This window comes from Dermacentor albipictus, chromosome 8, assembly GCF_038994185.2.
Source record: "Dermacentor albipictus isolate Rhodes 1998 colony chromosome 8, USDA_Dalb.pri_finalv2, whole genome shotgun sequence".
Classification (NCBI taxonomy): Eukaryota; Metazoa; Arthropoda; class Arachnida; order Ixodida; family Ixodidae; genus Dermacentor; species Dermacentor albipictus.
In genome coordinates this window covers 52,689,338-52,712,241 of record NC_091828.1, presented here as the reverse complement: position 1 = coordinate 52,712,241, position 22,904 = coordinate 52,689,338, and the positions used below count along the sequence as shown (strand labels likewise).

The 22,904-nt window shown below is 45.9% G+C and overlaps 1 protein-coding gene across 9 annotated transcripts in view; it reads left to right on the top strand.

Annotated features, from left to right (window-relative positions):
• Positions 1 to 22,904, top strand: part of LOC139048782 (zinc finger protein 84-like) — a 208,407-nt gene that overhangs the window by 36,237 nt on the left and 149,266 nt on the right. For 3 of the 9 annotated variants that reach the window (XM_070523404.1, XM_070523405.1, XM_070523402.1), the window contains 2 exons: positions 6,289 to 6,495; positions 19,257 to 21,026. The exons of 5 other annotated variants lie outside the window; for them this stretch is intronic. In XM_070523404.1, coding sequence (XP_070379505.1) covers positions 6,303 to 6,495; positions 19,257 to 20,749 — 1,686 coding nt within the window. In that variant the 5' untranslated portion in view covers positions 6,289 to 6,302 and the 3' untranslated portion in view covers positions 20,750 to 21,026. Of the gene's footprint in view, positions 1 to 6,288; positions 6,496 to 7,615; positions 8,076 to 19,256; positions 21,027 to 22,904 lie in introns of those variants that run through there. One more of the 9 variants, XR_011507905.1, reaches the window with a different exon arrangement.

The window sequence follows — 22,904 nt, the reverse complement described above, 5'->3', positions numbered from 1 at the left end:
GATGCCGACTACTCCCCAAGTGCTGAATTGGAACATATATGTTTTGGTGTATCTACTTTTTAATTATAAGTATATATGCAAGTCCGTCTCTATTCCTGAATAAATAATGCATTTTTACCTATGGAAAATTGTTTTTGTCACTTTATTGTCGCTCTAAGGAAGCTGCGGTAACTTTTTGCAAAATAGGATAGTCTAAAAATTTTAAATCTGCAATAAAATAAACTCGACCCTGAGGGGTCGCATTTGGAGAAAAAGACTGAAAGGTTTAAGATGAAGCAAAGTGGTGGTGCATCCGTTCTTTAGAGATGATTGGCTACTTTGTCATTCGCAGTCTTATGATTGGTGCACAATTGTTGCTTATGTGTTTTATATGATGAATAATATGAAACGTACCGAGTGGCACATACCATGTGACCCAAGTTGGTGTCAAAGAGTTTCTTTCGATGCGGAACATGCACAGTAACCCAAGTTGGCATGAAAGTCTTCAAGTAGGCCACTGCGGCTGCGGAGCACCTGACCAAAGCAGCGGTCACACCTGTAAAATGGAACAGGGTGCTCAGAATCTCTGTATCTGTACAGGCCGCCACTGGAACTTGAACCTGGCTAGCTCTTTGAGGTATTATGAGGCATTTGCCCAAGATATTGTTACGAATATGTTACGTAGGAAGACACCGACGAAAGGCTATTTACAAGTATATTTACAAGGCAATACGGCGCAGTTGACCAAGAGGCAACAGCCCGCGCTAGCTTCCAATCGTCGTCTTCGTCTTCTTCCTGCTCGGCTCTTCGTCATTGGGAATACTACCCCGTAGCACTACCCCCAGCGGCAAAAGCGCCGTCCCGGAGCGACTAAAGGCTGGACTCGGAAGCAGTGTAGTAGGCCTTGAGCCTACTGACGTGTACGACATCACTAGACGCCAGAGTAGATGACGAGGTTGAGCTCACAGGAGCAATTTCATAAGTCACAGGCGTCACCTGGCGCAGCACGCGGTAGGGCCCTGTGTATCGCGAAGTCGGAAAGTCGAACGTGACGACAGGGCGACCACAGGAGCACGAGTGCACCAGGCGAAAACTGTACGTCACGGTGGCGGGCGTTGTACTGACGCTGCTGCGTAGTTTGCGAGTCCGTCAGTCGAGCATGGGCAAGCTGGCGTGCATGATCGGCGAGGGCGATGGCGTCGCGCGCGTACTCGGTTGTTGAGGTCGTAGCAGGAGGAAGTACCATGTCAAGGGGCAAGGTCGGTTCGCGACCGTAGAGTAGATAAAATGGAGAAAATCCGGCGGTGTCGTGCCGGGAAGAATTGTAAGCAAAGGTGACGTAAGGAAGGGCAACGTCCCAGTCGTGGTGGTCCTTCGAAACGTACTTGGACAGCACGTCGGTAAGAGTACGGTTTAAGCGCTCTGTCAGGCCATTGGTTTGAGGATGGTATGAGGTAGTCAGCTTGTGTTGAATAGAGAAGGAACGCACAATGTCGGCGATAACTTTCGAGAGGAAGTTACGACCACGGTAAGTAAGCAGCTGTCTTGGGGCGCCATGCACTAAGATAATGTCACGCAAGAGAAAGTCCGCGACGTCAGTGGCGCAGCTGGTAGGTAGAGCCCGCGTGATAGCGTATCGGGTGGCGTAATCAGTTGCGACGGCTACCCATTTGTTCTCAGAGGATGTCGTGGGAAAGGGACCGAGGAGGTCTAATCCAACACGAAAAAACGGTTCCACAGGGACGGTGATTGGCTGGAGGTGACCGGAAGGTAGCACCTGAGGCGTTTTTCGACGCTGGCAGGGATCACAGGCAGCAACATAGCGTCGGACGGAGCGAGCAAGACCAGGCCAATAGAAGCGGCGGCGGACGCGGTCGTACGTGCGGGTTACGCCAAGATGTCCTGGAGTGGGTGCGTCATGCATCTGAAAGAGCACAGTCTGTCGTAGATGTTTTGGCACGACAAGAAGAAGATCAGGGCCATCAGGGAGAAAGCTCCTTCGGTGCGGAATGCCGCCCTGGAGGACATATCGGCGAACGGATGCATCGGTAGGTGTAGAGCGCAGACGTTCGATGAGTACTCGCAGCGATAGGTCTCAGTACTGCTCATCGGCGATGTTAGCGAAGGCAGACACAGAGAAAATGCCGTCGGCGGTACTACTGTCGGCGTCATCAGGCTCGTCTACCGGGTAGTGAGACATGCAGTCAGCGTCCTTGTGTAGTCGGCCAGATTTGTAGGTGACAGAGAACGAATATTCTTGGAGGCGTAAGGCCCAGCGACCAAGTCTTCCTGAAGGGTCTTTCAATGAGCATAACCAACAAAGCGCGTGATGGTCTGTGATAACGGAAAAGGGTCGGCCATATAAGTATGGGCGGAACTTCGCAACCGCCAAAACTAGGGCCAGACACTCACGCTCAGTGATGGAATAGTTGCGCTCCGCGGGCGAGAGGAGCCTGCTGGCGTAAGCGATAACACGGTCGTGGCCACGCTGGCGTTGTGCCAGTACTGCGCCAATTCCGTGACCGCTGGCATCAGTACGGACTTCGGTAGGCGCAGAAGGATCGAAATGGGCCAGAACGGGAGGCGTTGTGAGAAGGTCGATGAGAAGCGAGAATGCAGAGGCCTCGTTATCGCCCCACTGGAAAGGGGCGTCTTTTTTGAAAAGCTCGGTTAGTGGTCGTACTATGGCCACGAAATTTTTGACGAAACGGCGGAAGTACGAGCAAAGGCCGATGAAGCTGCGCACATCCTTGACACACTTCGGAACAGGGAAGTGCGTAACAGCATGGATCTTGCCTGGGTCCGGTTGCACTCCGTTCGCGTCAACGAGATGTCCCAGGACGGTAATCTGGCGACGGCCGAATTGGCACTTCAATGCGTTGAGTTGCAGACCGGCTCGCCGAAAAACGTCCAGGACTGCTGAGAGGCGCTCGAAGTGCGTAGCGAACGTAGGGGAGAATACGATAACGTCGTCCAAGTAGCACAAGCACGTGGACCATTTGAAATCGTGAAGATGGGAGTCCATCATGCGTTCAAAAGTGGCAGGAGTGTTACATAGGCCGAACGGCATCACCTTGAATTGATAAAGACCGTCGGGTGTTACAAAGGCAGTCTTCTCGCGGTCGAGATCGTCCGCGGCAATTTGCCGATAGCTGGAGCGAAGGTCAATAGAGGAGAAATTGCGAGCACCGTGGAGGCAGTCAAGGGCGTCATCAATCCGAGGTAGGGGATACACGTCCTTTTTGGTAAACTTGTTAAGGTGCTGATAATCCACGTAAAAGCGCCATGAGCCATCCTTCTTTTTTACCAGCACAACCGGTGACGCCCATGGACTACATGACGGTTCAATAATGTTCTTGGCAAGCATTTTGCGAACTTCGGTGTGAATCACTTGACGCTCAGCCGGTGATACTCGATACGGGCGGCGATGAATAGGAGGGGCATCTCCGGTATTAATGCGATGTTTAACAGCTGTTGTTTGGGCCAAAGGACGATCGTTAAAGTCAAAAATATCTTGGTAGGAAATCAGAACGCAGTAGAGCGCACGAGCAGGCTCGGACGGCATGTCGGGTGCAATCATTTTCTGCAAGTTGGCGATGGTACAACTTGCCGACTGCAATGGTAGAGGAGGATCGGTTGAATTGTCGTCTACTGAAATCGATGCTACAGAGTGATCCTCGAATGAGCAAAGTTGGGCCAGAGACATCCCGCGTGGCAGCACTTGTGTCGTCAAGGCAAAATTGACCACTGGCAGGCAGACACAATTCGCCGTAATAGATAAAATATTATGAGGTAGTGTGATCCCGTGTGTAAGGAGGACGTCTTGCATAGGAGCCACGATGTAGTGACCGTCGGGCACTGGTGGGGATGATACGAAGTCAACGTAAGTCAGTGCCGAAGGTGGCAAGCGAACGAAGTCGACGGAACTGAGGCGAGGATGGTGTTCCTCAGCGGGATCCACAAAAGGCAGGTCGAGGCGGAGAGTACTGGCGGAGCAATCGATGAGAGCAGAATGTGCAGAGAGGAAGTCGAGGCCGAGGATGATGTCGTGGGGACAGTGAGCGATGACTGTGAATAGCACGGTAGTGGAGCGATCGGCGAAGGAGACGCGGGCGGCACACATACCAATTACGGGGGCTGTTCCGCCATCGGCGACACGGACAACAGGCGTCGTGGCGGGCGTGATTATTTTCCTCAGCCGGTTACGAAGATCCGCACTCATTACCGACAAATGCCACCTGGCCACCTGGAGGGCGAAAGTAGGCAGTATATGTAGACTGGTTCAGGGAACTCCAGCGACTGCGGCAGTGCCGAGAAATGTGCCCAATTCGATGGCAGTGAAAACAAATTGGCTTGTCGTCTGCAGTGCGCCATTCAGAGGGGTTGCGGAAACGTGGTGGGTAAGAAGGTGCGGTACGGGGAGGAATCCAAGATGCCGGGTGGGGATCAGGGCGATGGGCCGAGCAGATGGTGTGAATACCCATGTTGGCGAACTCCTGGCGGACAACTGCCTGGATCAGGGAAACAGTGACTGCAGGTGCATTGGAAGGGCTGGAGTCGAACGCAGCCGGATAGGCGGCCTCGATCTCACGCCGGACAATCCTGGTAACATCGCCAGTGTTGTTGGGACGAGGAGCGTCGGCACAGGAAGATGTCGCTGGGGTGTTGGGCAGACGGGCAAACTGTTGGTCGATACGTCGGCTTTTAGCGAATTCCAGGCGGCGGCACTCCTTTATAACTGCATCCACCGTCGCGACGTTGTTAAATACGAGCAAGTTGAAAGCGTCATCGGCAATGCCTTTGAGGATGTGGGAGACCTTGTCGGACTCAGTCATGTGTGCGTCAACTTTGCGGCATAGAGCCAAGACGTCCTGAATGTACGTGACGTAGGGCTCCGTTGACGTCTGCACACGACCGGAAAGCGCCTCCTGCGCGGCAAGTTGGTGACCGTAGGGGTTGCCGAACAAGTCTCAAAGCTTTTGCTTAAGCGAATCCCAACTGGTCAGCTCATCTTCGTGCGTCCGATACCAAACTCGAGGTGTGCCACCGAGGTAAAAGACGACGTTGGCGAGCATGATAGTTGGGTCCCACCGGTTATTGTGGCTGACGTGTTCGTAAAGGCTGATCCAGTCCTCGACGTCTTCCCCATCTTCTGCCGAGAATACGCCAGGATCACGGGGAGCGGAGAGGGTGATGTAGGTCGTCGAAGTGGCAGCAGGTGTCGGAGCTGGTGGAGTCGGGTTGGCGTCGCCGGGAGCCATGAAGGTAGGCTCGACGTACCGTCCACTGCGAAGCTCCGTGACGAGGTACAGGGAACGTCCACCTCCACCAAATATGTTACGTAGGAAGACACCGACGAAAAGCTATTTACAAGTATATTTACAAGGAAATACGCCGCAGTTGACCAAGAGGCAACAGCCCGCGCTAGCTTCCAATCGTCGTCTTCATCTTCTTCCTGCTCGGCTCTTCGTCATTGGGAATACTACCCTGTAGCAATATCATTGGCTGTAGTGAGGTTTCAAAAACAGGAAGCTTATACAGAGCTGAGTAATGGCCACGTCCTCTGCTTCAGAGGTCTTCAAGATAAGTGGGCATATAGGATAGGGCTTCTGATTCATAAGGACATAGTGGGCAACATTCATGAATTTGACAGTATTGACTTGCATGTAAATAGTTTGTTTTTGACGAAAATTTTGTACGGGCCAATCTCTGTTACAGTGTTGTCACTCAGATTAAGAGACACCTTTCTGTATCAGATATCTAGTGTTATCGCTGATTCTATCCGTTGTCTCTTGTCATTGAACCTGGTATAAGCAGATAGTATGTGTGACATGAATTGTGTAGTACTTTCTGGAAGCCATGAAAGCGCCAGCGATTATGGTGGAACCTTCAACGAGTCATTTATGAAAGCTGATTTTCTTGATCCAGAGATTATCTTTCGACAATCGATGAGTCTGCTTGCTGCTATCATTGTGTTGAGTGTTACTTGTCTTGCTGGGTACAGGTTTGTCCAATGCGTTGTGCCACTTTAGTTGTTCACCGTCACTACAACGTCATTAGTTGGACTACACCAATAGCTTTAAAATGTATCAGATGGAAAAGTGTCTGAGATACGTTCTGCCATCATAAGCCTTCCACAAAAATGAGGTTGCCCTGCTTTCAAGTATTCATAATAACTGAACCGAACGGCTTATTTTATGTTCCAGGGCTATGCATTTTAAAGTGCCCCTGTTCTTATTATATTGTTGTATTTACCTCTTGTTCTTAGTGCTGTCACAGAACTGCAATCATCCCAATTATTTTTTGCAGGCCTCACAAATGCAATGAGCCTAGGTGAAAGTATTGCTGCCCAAACGGAATGCCTCGTCCCTTCCAATGTCGTTGGGCAGGTCGAGGTTGGCATGCAGTTCAGCTTGCCTCTGGCTGACAAGTCTGTCGGGTGCTCCTTCAAAGCATGGAGCGTGTCGAGCAGCATGCAGACTATGGAGACTGTGGATCATTTAAGCTCCACCTCAGGTGGGCACAGTGACTGGCACTTCTCATACTTTTGCTTGCTTGTGTGAGTTGTAAATGGCCGAGTCTGCCTAGCTTGGTACGACTTGCTCAAGTGTGTGACATTCTGCTGCCGAGGACAAACTACCTAGTTTGTGATTCTTGTCTGAATACTGATTGGAGCAAAATGCAAAAATACTGCTCTACTGAACACTTTCAAGCACCTCAGATGGTATATTTAAACCAGAGCACACTTGCCCTGATGCCTGTAGTAGTAGCCCTTACATTGTTTTACGATAACGTTAACCCCAGTGACCCTCTTAGTGAGGCCTAAATCTAGGTGTAAGAATGTGAGTCGACCCTTATGTTTGAGGTGAATAATATTGGAACAACAAGTTTTAAATGCTCTAACTACAAGTATACTTCATTTTGGTATAGCAATATAATTGACTGAGAGGGACAAAAACCGCATTGAACTGTCAGAACTGTCATTCAGAACACTGTCATCAGGCATTCAGCAGCATGTACTGGGCACCTGTTGTGTATGCCAGGAATTACTTCAGTCGACTTGTAGGCATCTTTAGGTGACTGCTGGCCATACACTTGTTTTGATGCTCTCCCATCGATAGCAGCTTCAGGTATAATGTCCAGTGTTTGCAGACTGCAGTGGCTGACGGGACATCTTCCATATCACTAGTTTGTCCCAGCGGATAGTTATTCTTACCAAGCACTCTTGTTACAATGTTCATCCACTTTTGCTGATGCAAAATGTCAATCCTTTTTCCTTTGCGAAACGAGACACTAGTGAGTAATTCAATTGCGTTTGCAATGAATTGAAGCTTCGCATGGCACTTGCAAAACAAATTCAATCACAATATCTTTAAATTCACCATCAACAGGGCAGCCATTGCATAAGAAAACTTACAGGAAAAATTGACTGTTGCACTGTTTTACTTTCTATTCACAGAATGCACGGCTACAATCCTGCTGTACAATACCACCTATTTTATCACATTATTTTCAAATGCAGTTATAAAGTCAAGCCCTGACATGTTGGCATGTTTGCCATAATAACGACAAAAACGATGATGCTGTCTCATTTTTTTTACAACTACAAACAAGAAAACTTTATTTTGTTTTACAGTATACTACATGGCAAACAGAAAGATTGTGCCAAAGGTATCTTGCAACACATGCCCAAGGCCCAACCTCTCCTTGGCAACACTGTGAAACGCCGTCTACTTGTAGAACGCTGAGCTGCTGCATTGTTGTATCGGTGCGTTCCTCTTCCTGGGCAATTTCCATTGCTTTCTTGATGGTAACAAACGCTCCAAGTTCAATGAAGCGGCGGCGATACTGATGCGACTGCAAGCCGCAAAGGACTTGGTCTTGAACCATGAGGTCGGTAGCGGTGCCAAACTTACCCGATTTGGCGATCTTATTTTGTTATAGCGCAAGCTTGACAAGGACAAAAGAAGGCACATCTGACACACACAGCGCTACTTTCAACAACAGGTTTATTTCTCGTTCTCGTCGCTCTATATACACCCTTGACCCGTCATACACCACGTGTAACATTTTTGGAAAAATAAACAAAAGATATAAACTGGGAACCACATGTAGGCAGTGTCTTGATTCACATATTCAAAGAGATGCACACGTTCAACACGAACAAAGATAATTCAGCTCTTTTGATGATAATGAAACGGAAGTTTTACTGACGCATGCATCGCCGAATGTTGCTATGTGTCTGGCTTCTATTATCAAGCGCGTCATTTCACACCTGCTTCTACTCATGATCACTGTTTCTTTAAATCTTGGTTTGCACTTGCATCTCTGGCAATGGATGGCAAGAAAGCCGTCAGCGGCCACGTTGTTAACTTTGTTACTATGTTCTCGTAGCCTGTCATTTATGCATCTACCTGTTTGACCGATGTAGGATTGTCCACAGCGTAGAGGAATACGGTATACCACGCCGGCAATGCAATCAATGAATTTGTTTTTATTTTCTTTTTCACATGCGCTACGTGGGATTCTTTCCTGCCTTGTGGTTTTACAGAGGCTGACCAATTTATTAGGTGCTGAAAACACAACGTTAAAGCCGATCCTTCCAGCAATCTTTTTTATTCTATGGGAGAATCCGTGTATGTAGGGGGTGACGGCAGCCTTTCCTTTGTTTATGTCAGTGCTCGACACGTGCACCTGCTCCGAACTGCTTTGCTGCGCCTTCTTAAGCAGTCCTGCGACTGACACAAGCACGTGGCTCGGGTAACCAGCGCAGCTTAAACGCGAGGCTTGCCGTTCGAAGCTATTGTACATTAGGTGTTGGCATGATTTTTTCTGTGCTTCGAGCCGTTGAACATCTTGAAAGGAATCTGTAGTTGGCTCCGCAGGACTCTGTACTCTGCGTTTGAAATAGATGCGACTGCAAAATTCGTCCTCTTCTTAACGAAAGTGCTTGTTGAGCACTTGAAGCACCGCTTCGTATACGTCAATTGCCTTGGAGTCCCCTGTCCCTTCGTTGGCTCCGGCCTGCATCTCAGCCTCGATGAGGTTGTAGTGAATACTGACGCCTTCCACCCCCAGTGTGTTGAGGAGGGCCTTCTTGTGGTCCGGCGTAGCGGGCTTGGCGTCGGCGTCGACGTATGCCTGCAAAACAGGTCGCCATTTGAGCCAAGCAATAGCTGGTACCCCGGGACATGACAAGAAGGGGGGGGGGGCAAATTGCTGCAATCAAGCTGAAGTAGTAGGAGGTAGGTTTGAGGCATGTAGACTGCTGCAGACGCTGCAGTAGTGTGGAAGGTCAAGCAAATGACGTCACAGTCGCGTCAAAAAGCAGAAAGTGCAGAACTACTGCTTGCAAGGTGGGCAGCGGAAGTAGAAGATGCGGTGAAGAAGCATGTTGGGAGTCGTTACTCACATGTAGGCGCAATGTATGTGGATTATCCTCGACGCCAATGTTATGTCACGAATGACAACAGAACGTGTGCGCTGGTGCAGCGCTAGTAGCGTTGGCTCCGGCATCCGCGGCAGCAAAATTGCAGATTCGTCAATACTTGTGGGCATTGTGGAAGCAGTTGACAATGTGCAGCCGCACAGAAAGTTGATTCTCGTCGCCAATGTTACATCAGTGTAGCCGCCATGATCGCCATGCATTGGGCACACTGGGACGGCGGCCTGAAGAGAGACACGGACGCAGCCGGAGACCGAGGCTGAGAGCCAGTTTATTGAAAGTGCAGCACCGTAAATAGGCTCAGCGTCGCTATCACAGCGGCCCCTGAGGGCGAGTAAGTTTCGGTCTCGAAACTGAAACCCCGATGTAACAGGTACCTGCTTTGGCAGCTGGTACGCCAGTATTATGTCTGGTCAGATCTTAATAAAACAAGGAAAGGTTGTGTTGTCTGTTGTTTCTTCACCACATGGTTTCAGTGATAAACCTTGTGGGATAGGAAAAGGCAGGTACATTTGCAACATTATGACATATGGCAGATTCAGTTTCTTTTTTCATGCATGTTACAATGGAATGGCGGCAATAGTAGTTAGATAAAATAAAGCCAACTGCTCGATTTTCACTCGCTTAAGTGCCAGTTTGAGTGATGTTCAATTTTTATCCCAAATGGTAGATGTGTACATATTCCAGATTTGAGCAAACTAGGGGTTCGTAGAGTGTCAGTTTTTGCAGAAGAGGCGGTAAAACTACAACCAAGATATTTTATTGTGCGATTAGCATTTGTAGTGAAACAATTAAGATGCATATTCCCAGACAGATCATTAGTTACGCGAAGGTCAAGATATTTCTGGGTGTTAACTGATGATAGCAAAGTGTTATTCAGTCTGTATCTATACTGATTCCCATTTTTCACAGTAGGTGATAAGCACATTGTTTTACACTTCTCAGTGTAACATTTTATTATCCATTTGGTACACCAGTGACACATGTGGAGATTCCTTTGCCCTTTATATATGAATCACTAGGGCTAGCAGGGTGTCTACCAACCGGGAAAACCGGGAATTCTCAGGGAATTGGAAGTCTGAAAAAACTCAGGGAAAACTCGGGGAATTAGTGCTTCTATCAGAGAAAATTTTCTGTAACTTTATTGAAAGGGAACGAAAGTCGTGTTAAAGCTGGCTACAGTAAAAGAGGATTTGCAACGAATCGTCATTGGCGCCATGTCATCGGCACGATGTATTGCCAGAGTAGTTAACGACCAATTTTCCTGACGCTTTTACGGACATACCCGATAATTTGCACGGCTTTGCGCCACCACCACGTACTCCATATAGTCAATGTATATTGCCCTGACTGCAGGTCTGAAAGGGCAATAATCAAAGCCGCCACCGCTGCCATTTTGATTATCTCGCCGCCTCGAACTGGCACTATCGTACGGAGATCCGCCGGTAGCCATAGCCACCACTACGGCAACATTAGACTAGCTGCTTCTACATTTGCTGTTAAGCTTCTTGCCGTGCGGTCATCATCATCATCAGCCTGGTTACGCCCACTGCAGGGCAAAGGCCTCTCCTATACTTCTCCAACAACCCCGGTCATGTACTAATTGTGACCATGCCGTCCCTGCAAACTTCTTTAACTTATCCGCCCACCTAACTTTCTGCCGCCCCCTGCTACGCTTCCCTTCCCTTGGGATCCAGTCCATAACCCTTAATGACCATCGGTTATCCTCCCTCCTCATTACATGTCCTGCCCATGCCCATTTCTTTTTCTTGATTTCAACTAAGATGTCATTAACTCGCGTTTGTTCCCTCACCCAATGTGCTCTTTTCTTATCCCTTAACGTTACACCTATCATTCTTCTTTCCATAGCTCGTTGCGTCGTCCTCAATTTGAGTAGAACCCTTTTCGTAAGCCTCCAGGTTTCTGCCCCGTAGGTGAGTACTGTTAAGACGCAGCTATTATACACTTTCCTCTTGAGGGATAATGGCAACCTGCTGTTCATGATCTGAGAATGCCTGCCAAACGTACCCCAGCCCATTCTTATTCTTCTGATTATCTCTGGCTCATGATCCGGATCTGCCGTCACTACCTGCCCTAAGTAGATGTATTCCCTTACTACTTCCAGTGCCTTGCTGCCTATTGTAAATTGCTGTTCTCTTCCGAGACTGTTAAACATTACTTTAGTTTTCTGCATATTAATTTTTAAACCCACTTTTCTGCTTTGCCTCTCCAGGTCAGTGAGCATGCCTTGCAATTGGTCCCCTGAGTTACTAAGCAAGGCAATATCATCAGCGAATCGCAAGTTACTAAGGTATTCTCCATTAACTTTTATCCCCAATTCTTCCCAATCCAGGTCTCTGAATACCTCCTGTAAACACACGGTGAATAGCATTGGAGAGATTGTATCTCCCTGCCTGACGCCTTTCTTTATTCGGATTTTGTTGCTTTCTTTATGGAGGACGATGGTGGCTGTGGAGCCGCTATAGATATCTTTCAGTATTTTTACATACGGCTCGTCTACACCCTGATTCCGTAATGCCTCCATGACTGCTGAGGTTTCGACAGAATCAAACGCTTTCTCGTAATCAATGAAAGCTATATATAAGGGTTGGTTATATTCCGCACATTTCTCTATTACCTGATTGATAGTGTCTGGTCCTTTGCTTGACAGAAGTCTAAGGTGTTCCTGATTCTCTTTGCGATTACCTTAGTGAATAGTTTGTACGCAACGGACAGTAAGCTGATCAGTCTATAAGTTTTCAAGTCTTTGGCGTCCCCTTTCTTATGGATTAGGATAATGTTAGCGTTCTTCCAAGATTCCGGTACGCTCGAGGTCATGAGGCATTGCGTATACAGGGTGGCCAGTTTCTCTATAACAATCTGCCCACCATCCTTGAACAAATCTGCTGTTACCTGATCCTCCCCAGCTGCCTTCCCCCTTTGCATATTTCCTAAGGCTTCTTTACTTCTTCCGGCGTTACCTTTGTGATTTCGAATTCCTCTAGACTATTTTCTCTTCGATTATCGTCGTGGGTGCCACTGGTACTGTATAATCTCTATAGAACTCCTCAGCCACTTGAACTAACTCATCCATATTAGTTATGATATTGCCGGCTTTGTCTCTTAACGCATACATCTGATTCTTGCCAATTCCTAGTTTCTTCACTGCAATTGGACATGTCTGAGGGCATGTCCAATTCTATCCATATCATACTTACTTATGTCAGCTTTTTTATGCTTGTTGATTAACTTCGAAAGTTCTGCCAGTTCTATTCTAGCTGTAGGGTTAGAGGCTTTCATACATTGGCGTTTCTTGATCAGATCTTTCGTCTCCTGTGATAGTTCACTGGTATCCTGCCTAATGGAGTTGCCACCGACTTCCATTGCACACTCCTTAATGATGCCCACAAGATTGTCGTTCATTGCTTCAACACTAACTTGCTCTGCCTGAGTTAAAGACGAGTACCTGTTCTTTTGCTTGATCTGGAATTCCTCTATTTTCCCTCTTACTACTAACTCATTGATCGGCTTCTTATGTACCAGTTTCTTCCGTTCCCTTCTCAGGTCTAGGCTAATTCGAGTTCTTACCATCCTGTGGTCACTGCAGCGCATCTTGCCGAGCACGTCCACATCTTGTATGATGCCAGGGTTAGCGTAGAGTATGAAGTCTATTTCATTTCTAGTCTCGCCGTTCGGGCTCCTCCACGTCCACTTTCGGCTATCCCGCTTGCGGAAGAAGGTATTCATTATCCTCATATTATTCTGTTCTGTAAACTCTATTAATAACTCTTCCCTGTTATACCTAGTGCCTATGCCATATTCCCCCACTGCTTTGTCTCGAGCCTGCTTCTTGCCTACCTTGGCAATAAAGTCGCCCATTAGTATAGTGTATTTGGTTTTCACTCTACCCATCGCCGATTCCACGTCTTCATAGAAGCTTTCGACTTCCTGGTCATCATGACTGGATGTAGGGGCGTAGACCTGTACAATCTTCATTCTGTACCTCTTATTAAGTTTCACAACAAGACGTGCCACCCTCTCGTTAATGCTATAGAATTCCTGTATGTTACCAGCTATATTCTTATTAATCAGGAATCCGACTCCTAGTTCCCTTCTCTCCGCTAAGCCCCGGTAGCACAGGACGTGCCCGCTTTTTAGCACTGTATATGCTTCTTTTGGCCTCCTAACTTCACTGAGCCCTATTATATCCCATTTACTGCCCTCTAATTCCTTCAATAGCACTGCTAGAATCGCTTCACTAGATAACATTCTAGCGTTAAACGTTGCCAGGTTCATATTCCAATGGCGGCCTGTCCGGAGCCAGTGATTCTTAGCACCCTCTCCTATGTCGCAGGTCTGACCGCCGCCGTGGTCAGTTGCTGCGCAGCGGCTGGGGACTGAGGGCCGGGGTTTGATTGTTGTGTTCATATAGGAGGTTGTGGCCAAGTACTGCACCAGGGTGGCCAATCCTGCTCTGGTGAGGGAGTGCGTTACCGGTTCTGGTCACCGGGATCAGGCCACACTCCAGGCCTGTTTATGCAATTTTATCAACACGCGGATTTTTTGTTTAATCCGGTGGAAAATTGCCGGCACCGGGATTCGAACCATGAACCTCTTGCACGCGAGGCGGTTGTTCTACCTCTACGCCACCGCTGCACCCCGTTCACATATACTGTACATATATCGCTACGTAACGCTAAATCCCCTTTATCACAGTGGGTAGTTTGTGCCGCCGCCCATCAGTAAAAATACCCAACTTATCTGCGTTTACCGGAATACCAGACATGCTTGGCGCAGCACAGAACACTTGGAACACGTGCTGCTTGGATTTCTCTTGCTTGGAATCAAGGGCCAAGTGGCTAGCACAGAGGTTGAAGAGACTTCGCACGCTGGCTCTAAGACCGCGGAAGTAGACGACACGACGTCACATCATGACACATAGCCATTGAAGGCGGAGCTTAGCCCCAATCACTCTGTTAACGAGTTCAGGAGAAAAAATATGGCTATGAAGAAGGGTTACTTGTAATCCTCCCTAACTCTCTTAATACGAGATGCTTCACTTACATTATGGCACGAATGTTTTACTGTAGCTGTAGCTTACAAATGTACAAAATTTGTCCAAACCATATCAGAGACCCTTTAAGTATAAAATGCATGAAAAAATGAAATTTCGTGCATTTTCATAATAAAAAAAAGGGAGAGACATGCCACTTGTGATTACATATGACATATCAGAAATACCATTCATACCACATACATTACACCTGCTTCATCCAGGCTTACATCCATGCTTCATGCATTAATAATTTAACCTTAACCCTTTCGTTACATCTATTCAAATCTATTACTGGTGACCAACAATTTTAATCACCGATTTCAGCACGCCAAAACTGTTCCTTAGATACATAACATTATCTGGTAGGCAGCCAGAAAAAGGGCTTTCAGAAACAGTTTGTGCAGCAAAACTGACTTTTGACATAACTTTTGATAAATTAGGGCATTCACATTGTAGCAAAACTTAGTGTGGCTATTGCTCTTTGGGACTTATTATTATTGTTATCATTATTACTTAATAATGTTGATGATGATGATGATGAAGTGCCACTAGTGATCACGACATATCAGCATCAGAATTTATGATCGGAGTACCAGAATTAAGTTGGAGGACAATATCACATTGACATGTTTGCAATTTCCCAGTTCTAAAGGGCAATGATAATTGGATGGAAAAGTTGGCAGCAGTTGAACATGCAACATGAAAAAGTTGGCATGCTGAACATGCAGAACTGGGCATTTCAAGATGTTTATAACAGTTGCAGTTTCAGAGAAGTGCCAACTTTGGCCAGTTTTAAAACAGCTCGTTCAAACTACTGGGATTTGACAGAGAAAATTGCAAAGACTTTCCAACTCGAAAACCAGTACCAGAACTTCAACACCAACCCAGCAAAATGCAGAAGAGGTGAAGCTATAAGCTGTGCTATCTGGAGTACAAAGAAAAAAAATTGCTGCAAGAAATGCAGTCCACCTTTGCCTCATGAAGTTGAACATTATCCTTGTGCAGCACAGCACCGGAAAGATGAACCTTTTTGTGTTTTGGACGCGAAGAACAGTTAAGTGCCAATTATTTTCATGAAAGTACTTTTGGTACATTTATGACCAAAATGTAAATTTTCAATTCCTTACATTTTTTTTGTAGATAGTATATCAATATTGTCGCGTTTAATTTTTTTAAAGTGGCCACATAAACTCAGTAAATATTTCTTTCCCTATAAAAGATGTATTTATTGCAACATATCTACTTGAAAACATGAATTTTCTATAATTTATAATGCTGCATTACATAATATATAATGTTTTGTTTGTATAATATATAATGTTTGTTTAAAATATGTTTTGTCTCTGAAAATTTAATTTTTCTCGTAGTAAGGAAAGAGTTAAAGTGACCCTGAAACAATTTTGACGATTGTGTACGAATGTGCTGAGTCACTAGGGCAATTCTTTCTGACTATTGAGAAATATTTAAGCACTTTACGTAGAGCATGTAATTTATTATAAGATTTTAAAAATGTACATTGCTGCCAATCACAGCAGCTCCTCTCTCAAGTTTTTAGCCACCCTTTCCCACGCCACGTAGAATGGGTGAGTGATGTAACTTGGATGAGCGATCCGATTGACTACCCATGTTATATCATCAGGAATGCTTGAAACACGCTGCAACATTAAGCTTAGCTTTAATAGCATATGCATGCATATTAATTTCTGTGCCCATACAGGTAAGTACACAAATGCAATAAATCTAGACGTTTTTCAAACAAAACTTAAAAATTGCTCGAAATGAAAAACTTTATTCCTAACAATTTGCTCGCAGTTACCTGTTCTGCTAGTTTGTTCAGTGCAATGACTCCAAAATCCCAACAATGCAGCCATCTTTTTCAGATTTTGTGTAATGTGGTACCATTGGGTAAGTACATTAACATTAAAGGGGCCCTAACAACCCCTTGGGCTTGGAGAAAGAAATACAGTTTGCGGATAGCATACACACTACTGTGAACATCTCAGCCAAATTTCACAGTTGTGCACAGTACATGTAGCTCACAAGCAGAGCGTGAAGCCACCTTTTTCTCATATGCTCTCTTTTCAACAAGCGCCTGCTCCTCACTCTTTTCTGGATGTGCCTTGTTTTTTATCGAAAGAATTCGCCGCTGTCAGCAATGGCACCAACACCACGTTTGTAATCTTCGCCATTCGCTTCGTTCGCTCAGTTACGAGGTAGGACGCTGACGCCGACACTTGCTGCAGGACCAAGCGCCTCAGAGCTGGGCTCTAAAATTCACTGTCAGCCAAGGTGGTGGTGGCTGGGCAGAAGGTTGTGACAGATAGGTGGCCTCTAGTTTGTTCAAACCAGTAAAGCACCTCGATGATTGGTTTTGAGATTACGCACTAGTCTTTTGGCCAGACGCTAAGATGGGTCTGTGGATGACATGTTGGCAACTACTGTGAATGATTTCACGAAGCTGAACTCGGGCATCAAAGCCTAATTGGACGGCATTGCAGAGTCCACGCTTGGGAACATATATGTACATTTTAAGATGGTATGCGAGGGTGTGCGACGAGCTACAATAAAATCAAAAGTGAAGTGCCTCCTTGGTGTCCACCATAGCAGAATTTCAGTCGTGCAGCATATGAGTCGAGCACAGCACAGGGCAAAATTAAGTAAATTTTTCATACTGCTGGTGCTGTAAAAGCAGTTAAATTATTTTCCCTACTAATGTAGTTGTTTTCAAAATGCCCATGCATTCGGATGTTCTTGCAAGAAATTCAAAATTCTGGTCGATTACTTGGTACGCTAATTTAACATTCAACGGTGAAAGTGCCGACACTTACAAACCCTCCATGTGACATGGGTGATTATGTAGCACGCCAGCCTAGAACTCTGGCATAGCTTGTGGTAGTTGCACTACTGCCCTCCATCAGACGCCCTATCCCCTTAATAAGCGATGCCAATTGTGGGGATCTTTGTGTGGATCGTTGTGCCTTTTTTGGTAGGCTCCAGCCTATGAATCCAGAATTATCCTACTGAGTGTCAAATTTGATAATTATCTTGGAATGGAACTGTTCTTGAAGAATCAAACGGACGGACGGAAAAAACTTTAATGGAAAAAGGACCTGCGAGGTTGCCAGCCCGGGCTCAGGCCACCCGGGCATTGTGTGCGGTGAGGCATAGCCTTTCCACCACTGCCCGGGCCCGCTGGATAGCCCATAATTGGTCGTGTAGTTCTGAGCTAGTCAGAGCGCTTAGCCATCGCTCCTCGAGAAGGTCCGGTTCTATCTTGTCCTCTACGTATACTGAACCGATCTGTGTGCACTTCCACAAGATGTGTGCCAAGTCTGCGTGTTCGTGTTTGCAGAGCTTGCAGCTTGCGTCTGGATATTGTGTTGAATTTATTCTGTTTAAGTGTACTGGGTTTCGGAACGTTCTGGTTTGCAATCTTCTCCAATCTGTTTCTTGAGACCTGTCGAGTTGTTTGTGGGGTTGTGGGTATGCTTCTCTTTGTTTCGTGTAGTGTGTCAGTATGTCGTTTTTTTTTTCAACAAAATGTCGTTTTTTTTTTCAACATGATCACTCAAATATTTAATGTTAACATATATATGCCATAAATCGTCAAATAAAAAAGAAAACATTTTTGTTTGCCAGCTCTGTCTGAAAAGTTGTCTGCCAGAGCAGATAAACTACCTATGCAAGCAACTATTTGCATGGACAGCATTTGTTTTAACAAAATTACCCATACTTGAACTATTAAAAACTTGTATAGAGTGGAAATAACGGCCTTGTGGGAGCGCAAAAAAAAGAAAGAAAGAAAGATTAGCCAATTCCATGTAGAAAGGTAAAGAAGGAGGGTGTGCCTTTATTTAGAGTGTGCTGTATTATTAGCATGGTTGATTTTCACAAATATCTCCATATTAAAGAATACATGTATAGCAGCAAGGTCATGGTGAATGTTCTAAAAACTTCTCTGAAGTCTGCTGGTGACATGTCTAAGTGCTTTCATGCTTTTCTAAGCCACTGAAGTGGTTTTCAAGCACATCTTAGGCAACACCGCTTTGTCAGTCTACAGCGAGCACTGCAATAAGGGGGTGGGTTGTTTTTAGTGTTTGGATTGCGTAGTGACCACTTACTTCTTTCACATTGTAAAAACTGTGTTTAGTATAGTTTGCAATTGCTTTGAAAACCTGCTCCAAATGTCTGTTTTACGGCTTTAAAATGCATTTCTAGCTGCAAATACTTCTCAGACATACACACTCTGGACTCCGGGGCATGAGCCCCTGGCAGGAAACGCGGTGGCATACGTCAGAGCCAAAGAACACACTCTCCTAATTGACCACATGGAGGAGAAGCCACTTGATTGGCACTTCTGCTATCAGAGCTTTTTGCACAAGCACAGCTTTGAAGGCCACCTCTCAGGCCAGGCTATTATGTGAGTGCTCATTAAGGATCAGAGAGCAAGCTGGGTCAAAGTACTTTTAAACTGTTCCCTAAGGTACAACAAATTTGTGAACGTCTTCAAGCATTCCACATTCTCTCACTTTGGAATCTTTTGCGTTTCCGAAACATAATTTTAATAGGTGGACGTCACAAAGGGGGTCATGAGGCATTCAAATGCAGAAATATTTTTTAAATTAAAAAGGACCATTAGCAGTTCTTTGTTTCATTGTACTTAAAATCACCCTCAAGATTTCCCAAATCAATAAAAAAAGCTTGTCATTAAACTTAGCATTTGTGTTTCTTTTTGGCATTTCATAACTTTTATTTATTTTTGTTTTACTTGTGCAGCATCGAGGCCTTCTATTTCTCCATCAACTGCCGAATGTGACAACTTAAAGCAAGGATGCTTCCACCGATGTCAGCTATGTGACTATGTGGCTGATGAACTATTTCTTCTGGAAGCACATGCCAGCATCCATACTGGCGAGAAGCCATTTAAATGCCCTTCGTGCTCTCGGAGCTTCTCACACAAGTGTTATCTGAATGTCCACCTACGGTCTCATACAGGCGAGAAGCCATTTGACTGCCCTTCATGCTCTCGGAGCTTCTCACGAAAGGCCCTCCTGGAAGCCCACCTGCACACCCACACAGGCGAGAAGCCATTTGACTGCCCTTCATGCACTCGGAGCTTCTCAGAGAAGAGCGGCCTGAAAGTCCACCTGCACACCCACACAGGCGAGAAGCCATATCAGTGCCCTTCATGCTCTCGGCGCTTCTCACGAAAAAGAGACGTGAAAATCCACCTGCGCACCCACACAGGCGAGAAGCCATATCAGTGCCCTTCATGCTCTCGGAGCTTCTCACAAAGGGGCAGCCTGAAAGCCCACCTGCGCACCCACACAGGCGAGAAGCCATTTGACTACCCTTCATGCACTCGGAGCTTCTCACAAAAGGCCCACCTGAAAGCCCACCTGCGCACCCACACAGGCGAGAAGCCATTTGACTGCCCTTCATGCACTCGGAGCTTCTCACAAAAGGCCCACCTGAAAGCCCACCTGCGCACCCACACAGGCGAGAAGCCATTTGACTGCCCTTCATGCACTCGGAGCTTCTCAGAGAAGAGCGGCCTGAAAGTCCACCTGCACACCCACACAGGCGAGAAGCCATATCAGTGCCCTTCATGCTCTCGGGGCTTCTCACGAAAAAAAGACGTGAAAATCCACCTGCGCACCCACACAGGCGAGAAGCCAAATCAGTGCCCTTCATGCACTCGGAGCTTCTCACAGAAGGGCGACCTGAAATGCCACCTGCGCACCCACACAGGCGAGAAGCCATATCAGTGCCCTTCATGCACTCGGAGCTTCTCACAGAAGAGCGACCTGAAATGCCACCTGCGCACCCACACAGGCGAGAAGCCATATCAGTGCCCTTCATGCTCTCGGGGCTTCTCACGAAAAAATGACGTGAAAATCCACCTGCGGACTCATACAGGCGAGAAGCCATTTGACTGCCCTTCATGCACTCGGAGCTTCTCGCAGAAGAGCGTCCTGAAAGCCCACCTGCGCACCCACACAGGCGAGAAGCCATTTCACTGCCCTTCATGCACTCGGAGCTTCTCACAGAAGAGCGGCCTCAAAGCCCACCTGTGCAGCCACACAGGCGAGAAGCCATATCAGTGCCCTTCATGCTCTCAGGGCTTCCCAGGAAAACAAGACTTGAAAATCCACCTGCGGACTCACACAGGCGAGAAGCCATTTGACTGCCCTTCGTGCTCTCGAAGCTTCTCAATAAAGGGCAACCTGAAAGCTCACCTGCTCACCCACAGGCAAGAAGCCATTTGACTACCCTTCATGCACTCGGAGCTTCTCACAGAAGAGTGGCCTGAAAGCCCACCTGCGCACCCAAATAGGCGAGAAACCATATCAGTGCCCTTCATGCTCTCAGGGCTTCTCACGAAAAAAAGACGTGAAAATCCACCTGCGCACCCACACAGGCGAGAAGCCATTTGACTGCCCTTCGTACTCTCGGAGCTTCTCACAAAAGGCCCACCTGGAAGCCCACCTGCACACCCACAGGCAAGAAGCCATTTGACTGCCCTTCATGCACTCGGAGCTTCTCGCAGAAGAGCGGCCTGAAAGCCCACCTGCACTCCCACAGAACCGAGAAGCCATTTCGTTGCCCTTCGTGCCCTCGGAGGTTTTCATTGAAGAATGCCCTGAATGTACACCAGCGTGTTCATACAGGTGACCGGCCATACAGTTGCCCCATCTGCTTCAAGTCCTTTACGCGGTCTCATCACTTGAGCGCACATAAGAGAGCACATCACCACACTAGTGTAGGGTAGGTCAACAACCACGTTGAACTAGAGTGACTTTTAAAAATTGCGGACGCGTTGCATGTTGCATAGTGTTCTGCTGCATTAGTTAGCAAAAGTGTTTCCATGTGCTCCTAAATGGTCCCTGAAAGAAGCACTTTTTTTCGGTCACAATCTTTTCTCTAGATCTTTTCTGAGTATGTCATAGAACATAGAGCAAAAGAAATGATGAAAACTGACCGAAACAAAGCTGTTACAACTGAGAAAATATTTAAGATACAATTAAAACTCAATATCATGAAGACAGTAAAATTAGCTATTTGCTTTTTATGTTGTGACTTTTCATTATTTGAAAAGTATTCAATATTTGTTTCGATCTCAAAAATTGCTGTTTGCATGCCCCTACAAAATATGCATGTTCATTGTAATACTTATTACATTACAGATGTCTGAATAATCTACTTCCTAAGTTCTGTATTTTTTTCACCATTGTTTTTTGGCACATATGAACTTGTTTTGTTAGACCTATTCATGTATTTATTGCCTCTAGGTTCTTGTATACGTGGTTCATCCTGAAGAGTCTTTTCTGATTCTACTCGCACCACATTTGATAGATTGGCACATTTTAAAAGCAATTGAATATTTTATATTTTTTTCCATGATAAAAACAGTGCAGCCAGCACTTTCCATTGTCTGTTTCATCAAAGCACCAAAGAAATGCCTGTGTTGAGTATTCAGTGTCTGTTCTCGGTATTTCAGTATAGTTATGTAATATAGTTATGCTATCATTTTATTGTATCGAACGACGTGAGAGAAGTTCAGTGATGATAGTTGGCAGTTCATTATTAGCACAGAAGGCACTTGTAATTAATATACATGAGTAATTTTTCTTGAGTTTCCCATGCCTAATTAATTCCTACATTTTATTTCAACTAATGTATTAGCATTCCTATAAGCACTAATGCGACATATATCTGCAGGAATATTTGTATAAAATTTACACTTTGAATCGAACATACAATAATACCTTCACTGTATAGTACATTTGTGCACAGAAGGCAAGGAATTTGGTCAATCCTTTTTTTCAACATTTGGAAACCTTTTTAATTGCAGCTGTGCCAGTCTCTCATAAGGGATTTCCTCACCAACAAAATTGTGCACAGGGCATGTTTTTAAGATAATATATCCAAGAATTAACTGTTTTGATTAAGGGTGTGTGAATATTTGATGCTTTTGAATAGGCGCTTAGTAAGTAAAAATATTTTTCGAATAGCCTTTGAACACTTAAAACAGTACCTGCGCACAAATAAACCTCAAATGGAAGCAAAAGTATGATGAATGTCTACCCTGTGGGCATAGTATAGACATGAAATGTGAGGACTTGCGTTGTAGAGGCTGTATACGTTGCTCAGGGAGCTAGACCGTCCCGTCTCGACTACAGGGATCATTTGCACTTTCCAAAGAGCCTTTGTGTGCGAGCAAATTCCCCATTTTTTCCGTATGCTCCGTTTGTGCTTTTAGTAAACGATGCTTCTTAACAGGCAGCGGAACGATGGGAACTTGCCAATCTTATGAACACAAGGATTTGCACATACTTTAATGCATATTTTGATAATAGTTCTTCTTTTGAAAACAATTTCTGGCTCTTTTCGATTCATATTCCATTCAATGTGAACAATTCG